This window comes from Cynara cardunculus, unplaced genomic scaffold (assembly GCF_001531365.2).
Source record: "Cynara cardunculus var. scolymus isolate 2C unplaced genomic scaffold, CcrdV1 Un_Scaffold_6775, whole genome shotgun sequence".
Taxonomy (NCBI): Eukaryota; Viridiplantae; Streptophyta; class Magnoliopsida; order Asterales; family Asteraceae; genus Cynara; species Cynara cardunculus.
Window position 1 is genome coordinate 6,677 of NW_020203153.1, and position 7,393 is coordinate 14,069.

The 7,393-nt window shown below is 34.9% G+C and overlaps 1 protein-coding gene across 2 annotated transcripts; it reads right to left on the reverse strand.

Moving 5' to 3' along the window:
• Nucleotides 1-936: 936 nt before the first annotated feature.
• LOC112504751 (dihydroceramide fatty acyl 2-hydroxylase FAH1-like) lies at nucleotides 937-5,984 on the reverse strand. Of its 2 annotated transcripts, none has more exons than XM_025108697.1 (7): nucleotides 5,792-5,984; nucleotides 4,465-4,523; nucleotides 3,346-3,438; nucleotides 2,839-3,035; nucleotides 2,639-2,744; nucleotides 1,895-2,041; nucleotides 937-1,485 (listed from the first exon to the last, which is right to left on the reverse strand). In XM_025108697.1, exons 2-7 carry the CDS (start codon nucleotides 4,513-4,515, stop codon nucleotides 1,354-1,356), a joined length of 726 nt encoding a protein of 241 aa, XP_024964465.1. In that variant the 5' UTR covers nucleotides 4,516-4,523; nucleotides 5,792-5,984; the 3' UTR covers nucleotides 937-1,353. The 2 variants fall into 2 exon arrangements, with proteins under 2 accessions (XP_024964465.1, XP_024964466.1); XM_025108698.1 differs by having other exon boundaries at nucleotides 5,709-5,953.
• Between the last annotated feature and the right edge of the window lie 1,409 nt (nucleotides 5,985-7,393).

The window sequence follows — 7,393 nt, forward strand, 5'->3', positions numbered from 1 at the left end:
AGGTTGGAACTGGACGAATGAAACCAGATCGAAACTGAAAACTATACAAATTCCGTAACCAAAATTTGAACGAATTTAATTTGAAAGATATAAATTTAAAACAATGTGTTTTCATTTTTTTTTAAAGAAAAAACGGTTATGTTATGACATTGTACGAGATAATCGGTTCAAGAATCGTCTTATTTAAAAATGGTTGGTCCTTGTTCAATTTGCTCAATCCCAATTCAGCTCTTTTATTATATCCATCTAAACCTATTTTTGCGTGTCCCAAGGCTATTTTTGCATAACTGTTTACAGAGTTCAGATTACATGACTATTTTTTTCACATGAATACATTTTTGCATAACTGTTTACAGAGTTCAGATTACATGACTATTTTTTTCACATGAATACGTTTTTGCATAATTGTTACAGAGTTCAGATTATACGACTATTTTTTTCACATGAAAACGTTTGGACTGTGTGTTTTATGAAAATATATCTTGGATTTCATATCTTTTTATGAAAATGTTTGTTAACTACTTAACAATTATCATTAACTCACAAAACTTCAAGTTGACTGACTACCAGCTTGTATCTTAATGTCAGGATGAGCGCAACAACTGCTTCATGTCATGACATCATTAATCCAAACCATCGATCCTTTTTTGAACCAAAAATCTTTTAGTTGGACCTAAGAATAGACCCGTCTTCTTTGTACTAGATAAAGTTCAAACTAAAGACAGACCATCATCGGTCCTAATTTAGTCTTTATCTGCTAGATCGGGCCTTGTTGATCACAACTTGACTGGACCACACTTTTTTCAAACCAACCCATACGCATCTCTAGCATATATACGTTGTAAAAGAACCTTCAAAGAATTTAAGACAAATCAACGCAATCAGAGAAACATTTTAATCAAATGGAAAAAAAAAAAAAAAAAAACAAAACCCTACTTCCATTCAAGATCAATACTCATCTTCATCCCAAGAAAAATAGAACCCATCAAAGGATCAAGACAAAGACGACGATCGATACTTAAAAACGGGCAAAACAAAACACAACTTATCGATCTCGAGTTCAAGAACCCCACATCATGCTACACTACACTAAAGGCGTCCTTTTTCTTCCCTCTTCATTTGCAGCAACATGGAGTGTGTTTTATTAGTAGCTTTTGCCTTCTAAACAGCCCAGCAGCAACTAGTTTCATGGCATGGGCAATACAAAAAAACATAACTGTATAAATAATTTCATAAATATCATCAAAAGCTTGGCTAAAAATACACCCTCACCCAACATTCAAAACAATGCTTGCTAACATGCTCAAAATGCTCTGCTATCTTCACCTAAACATACAACTTTTCATTCATTCATCACTGCTGCATCATCTTTTCTTTCTCAACTGATTTCGACTCAGGATATGTTCCAAACACCTTGTCCCAAAAAGACGACGTTATGCCAAATCCTTTGTTTTGAATTCGAAAATGATGATTTAAATGGTACTTCTGCGCAACCCACATTCAAAAACCAATTGTAAGTCCAAGATCGAGTAGAATCAAACCAAAATCGTCGATTTCAAGATGGTGAGATAGGGGTTTGGTCCAAAAATGTGTCAAAACAATCGATTTGTTGCAATTCACGACTTTAGGAAAACAGCTGCTCTACCCCTTTGGGCAAAAAAGACAGGTCTGATACATCTCATCTCTCATACCCTACTTTTGAGTGGGATATACCGGATTCGTTTGATTTGGTTTGGTTTTGGAATTTGAAAAGATAAGATATTATTTACATGGAACATTTCAAAATAGAAATTATATCAATTAAAAGATCCATTGTCTACTTAAGAAATTTTGAAGAAATATTAGAGGTTTACGCATGCATCTCATTTGGGTAGAAAGGGACAGGATAATTTACCTTGAGATTTTTAGGAACTTGGTTTCTTGGTTGGCCATGGTGCAGGTAGTAATGGGTGACATCATACATCACGTAACCCAGCAATCCCCCTCCAAACAAAGCAGGAGCAACGGTAGGGGTCGATATCAGTTTTACGAAGTGCCAGAACTGCCAATCATGCAATCCAATTAGTAAGTGTCCAAGTTAAATCCAAAATTAGTACTCTTTTACTATTAGTAATCGTTAAAAAAACACTAACAAGGGGTATTTTAGATATCGGAATGAAGATCGAAACAATTTCATTAGCATCGCCACTCCTAATAAGGTCGTATATGAACATGTGCTGGCTAACATGAAGGTGATCATTCTTCATAAAAGAAACAGTTGGTCGCTTTTTATAGAAACAGCCCTCTACTCCTTGAGGTAGACTGGGGCTAATCTACCATTTCATACATCCTTCCCCCCCCCCCCCAGAAATCAAAAAGACCCTAACCTCTGTTTGGAATATATTGGGTTTGTTTAGTTTGGTTTTTACTTAACACGCAGACCCTACCTCTGGGTGCAATTCTCAAAATCCCCTTCAAATCACACCTGAAAACATGATTTTTTTGCCACCCTCCCATTGATTCAACTCCAGTAATTCACTAGGCAATATATGTGTCGTGTCCAAATCCAGGTATTCCGATTGCACGACCAACTAGACTCCCTATTATTATATTTTGAATCATAAAATATTGGAAGGGGAAAAAGTCTGAGGAAACATACGGGCACCAGTAGAATTGCTGTTGCAGTAGGAGGGAAAACAAGACGTAATCCATCCTGAGGATGTTTGTGATGACAACCATGAAGAAGATAATGAAGGGTGTTCCCCCTAAAATAATTAACAAAATCAGGTAAATAAAAATCATAGAAACTGCAGCCATGCTGATAGTGTGTGCGCGCATGTGAGAGAAATAAAAACATACCAGTAACTCTTTGTTTTGATGTGAAAAAGGAAACGATGCAGAGTGTACTCCAGGAGTGACCAAACAAAAATACCCATAACGAGTATTATTGCTATCTGAGGAAGTGTATGACCCATCTTGAATGACTTGGAGGTATACCAACATACAACGGGGAGCCAAATAGACGGAATTACATACCACTCATTGCGGGTAAGAAACTGAACCATATAAGAACAAATCAGTATCACCAAAATAAATGCAACATTTCCTTTTTGGAGAAGGCTTTATTCTAAAGTACATATTAACCCATTATAATAATTACAAAATATTGGTGTCAACGAGTTTGATCCACAAGTTTACACTATTTTGTCATTAATTGCGGGACATTTTAGCTACTACTCAAATTATGTGTCAAGTCATACTACACATTTAATTTGAGATGGATGAGTATTTAGCAATAATGTTTATAGATAAATATGTGAACTGAATGCCTTTGGCTGGTTTAACACATAAAAAAGGAATGCATACCTCCCAGAAGTCACTTTTAAAGAACCGAGGGCCTTCCTTGCTAACAATAGGTTGGTGAACCCATTCTTGATAAGATTCTCCAAGATGACCAACCTGTAGATTCAAATATTTTTACAATTAGAAACTGAAGAAGTAAAAGGAACAAAAGCACTATGCAAGTTGCAAGCTTTGAGAAATTTTCAAATATCAGAGATGTCCTTCAACAGAATAAAAGAGTTTTGTAGACCAGATCAAGATTCAAGACAATGAATTTATTTGTGAACCATATTAACACAAAGAATTTATATATAATGACGATGATGATGATTAAATAGATAACTTTAACTTGGCCAAATAGGTAAAAATGATGTTGCAATTTTCTGCAAAAGGGTATTGACGTCATCCTCAGGAGCACCCCCACCATACCGGTCCCACAGCCATCATGGGAGTGGTAAATCGTGTGTCCCATGGACAGGTGATAGAAAATCCCAACTTGATTCTTCAAAAACTCCGTTGGTTCATAAGGACAAGTAATAAATCAAGAAGAAAACTAGTTCTAGAGTACTACGCATTTAACATTTCAACTTTTATGAGAACCCACAGGAGCTAGAAAATGGAGAATGGAGGTATATGAACTTAGGTCTTGCACTACAATTTTAGCATGCCACCTCACTCCTAGAGCCAATAATCCTTGGAAATTACTTCTTTGTTTTTTTAAAGTATAATTTATTTATATACCGCAAATACTCAAGCACACTCATCATCTTTGTTGAGATTTGAACCCTTGACTTCCAGGGAGGCTAAGATTTACCTTTAACCCGGATACCGCTGGGCCAATGACCCTTTTGGTTTATTTCTTTGTTTTCCAAGCATCACAACTGACAAGTGCATACAAACTAACTTGGAAAGACTAAATACAACCCGAAGGCTATTCATGATTCCATAATTGAATCAATTCCATACTGTTTCCAAATTAGAGGAATGTTATGGTAAAAGTTCATTTTAAACGATGTGGTAGAAAGCAACATGCGTAGTATGTTCCAAGGGTTAGGCTGTTTGCCCATTAAAGCGGTACGTGAGCTGGGTTCGAAACCTATATGAAGACTATAGAACCAGAAAGAAATTACAGTAAAAATTCACCTGGAAGACAAGAGGCTTGTCTAAATCCACAGTGAATTCTTGTGCTACCATCTCGAAACCTAAAAACATTAGAAGTAAAAGGAGTCAGATTCAGTAATTCACAAGCCAAACAACAAATGACATCCAAAGACCAACTAGAGTTTATAGGAAAGCAAAAAAAAACAACACAAAAAGTAATTTAAGAAAATAATTTAATTCAGAGATGATAACACATGCACCCTTTTTTTGGGGGATGGAGGGGAACCAAATAGCCACCACAAACTCAACAAATATTTTCTACGTTACAACCCAAATCGCAAAGATACAAGTGACAACTTGGCGGACCCAACACTCCTTCAACTGGTTACCAAATGATTTATGTTGTTTGGGCTTCGGTGTGATGGCGATGTGGTCATGTTTTTGACAAATTCAAATTTGAATGCATTATTAGAACATAAAGCCCCTATCTTGAATCTGAGAACGTCAAAGTTCCCCTGCATTTTTTGTTTAGATTAAGATGCCCCAAATTTAACCTACACTTTGGTCCTCCAAATTAATCAGCATTGGGAAGTCTTTTAAAGGCAGCATTTTCCTTGAATATTTGAGAATAGGGTTCCATTTACTTTTGTCATTGACAACACCAGAATTCAACAGAAATAAAAAAACAAAGTGTGCAATGTTTCATAAATTTAAGAAGAGTTGACCGATAAACATAGGTAACTTGAGATCTCCAACTTTAAAATTGCTATAAACAAATTCCAAAAGAATAAAAGATTAAAATACAAATAAATCAGAGTTTATCCATTTACCCCCATGCAGTTGGAAGACATGAACAAAAACGAATCAGAAATCCGACAATGGCAATCCCAAAAAAGCCCTAAAACCCAAAATCAACACGTTGACACAACGCCAAAAACATTGGGAATTCAAACAGAAAATTGTTTAACATTTCGCACACTTAGACACTAGAAAAGACAGATTAGTAAAGAACATAAGCATCAATGGCAAAATTACTTTTAACGGAATTCTTCGTTTTCCGCCCGTCAAAATCAAAAGAGGAAAAAGAAGATATAAACAAGAATCATTCATTAACACCAACAAAACTAGAACAAACGAACAAATACGCATAAGAAATTCACAATGTCGACTCAAAAAAGCCCTAAAAACTACAAATCAACACATAAACAACACCCAGAAATAAAACAAAATTGAAATCCCAAGAACAAGAAACAGAACCCGATCCAAACAACAAACAAAATACTGACCTTAAACCAAACGATTTGAGCAAAATAGATCTATAAATGGCTGTAATGGGTGTTGGAAAGAAACGATTGTATCTAAAACCAACCTGCTTTATTTCGATGAAAGAAAGCTGTGGCTGGTGTCTCAGTAGTTGTGTGGGAGTGATGCACGAGAAGAGTCTCTTTGATTATTTTCAAATAAATCTGGTGGCGATGAATGGATCAATGGCGTGGTTTTTTTGTAAGCATCTTGGAATCGCCAGCAGATGCTCGTTAGATAACGGCCAGTCTGGCAGAATCCATTATTTTACAACTCATTGGTGCCCATTCGAAACATTTTAGAGGCTTCCACAAATAAAAGTTAAAAATTAAATTCAAATATAAAAACAAATACTCATAATTCATGTAAAACATTTTTTTAACTTAAAAGGTGATTAGGATTATTTATTTGAAACAACTTATATATTTTTATAAAATTACTTATTAATTTATTGTAAGTAAGAAGGGTTTAACTTTTTCAAAACTTCTTATTGGTAGGTTTGGCATCGGTGTTTATTACCGGTGTCACACCGGAATAAGTCAATCAGCTGTTGATTTACTTGAAGATTGAACTTATTTAAAATGTAAATTACTCATTTTTATGAAGAATAGTAGGGAAGAATAAAAAATCTAGTGTTGAAATTTATTATTCTTGTGTAATTTACTCGATAGATCTACCAATATGAAGAAGTGAGCATTGATCAAAGCGAGAAGACTCAACGAGCACTAAACAAAGCTTAATCGTTATCCCTGTAGTTGAACCAGAATCTTGTAGATCAAGTCTTTGTCTTATCCTCTCTTGTCAAAAGTCAAAAACATGTAGCTAAGTGACAAACGTACAGTATGATTGTGCTTTATTGTCTCTTTTCATGCATGGCCACTATCCTGGTACACTGTTCATATGCGGACAATCCTACCCAGCTCAACTACAAACAAAGCCAGCAAACCTAACGTGAAATGTACAAACAACGTGCATTAATTGCTCCTAGTATAGATACCTAATAAGACCTATATTCTCAGTGCCACACACCTTCAACTTTTTAAGTATATTATGTGTGCACGAGTGTCTGTGTGATTTCTATATACTTTGTTCTTAGAGATTCATAGTGTTTTCTCTGTTAGTGAATTGAGATTGTTTTAGATTAAGTTTTCTGCATTATCTTCTTCCGTAAACAATCTGTAAATTCATGTATTGATTCTGTGTATAATCAATAAAGAGTTTAAAAAGTAAAAAATTTGTGTTTGTATTCATCCCCCGCCTTTTACAAACCCTAAAAACTTATTAACCCCCTTGGGACCAACAAAAATTTATATGACAAAGATGACCCAAGGCTATATCGTGGGACAATAAGAAAAGATAAGTTTTTTAAAACAATAAACAACACAAGCAATTGGTGGTTTGTAAAACCCGTTATGTAAATTTATCGATGGTCGTGAGTTGTCAATTTTTTTACTGAATATAAAATATTTCAGGTATTCAATGTTCTTCATGCTAAAATAAGTAGGTTAATTTTAACAAGTCTTCTACAACTCGAGGCGAACGCTACATGTTTCTTGAGATGATGTATGTGTTGAAATCCCGAACAATGTCAAACTTGATTCATCATATGTAATTTACGCATATCAAGTAATTCATGAATCCATAAATATGACTTGTTTGTTAGCAATCA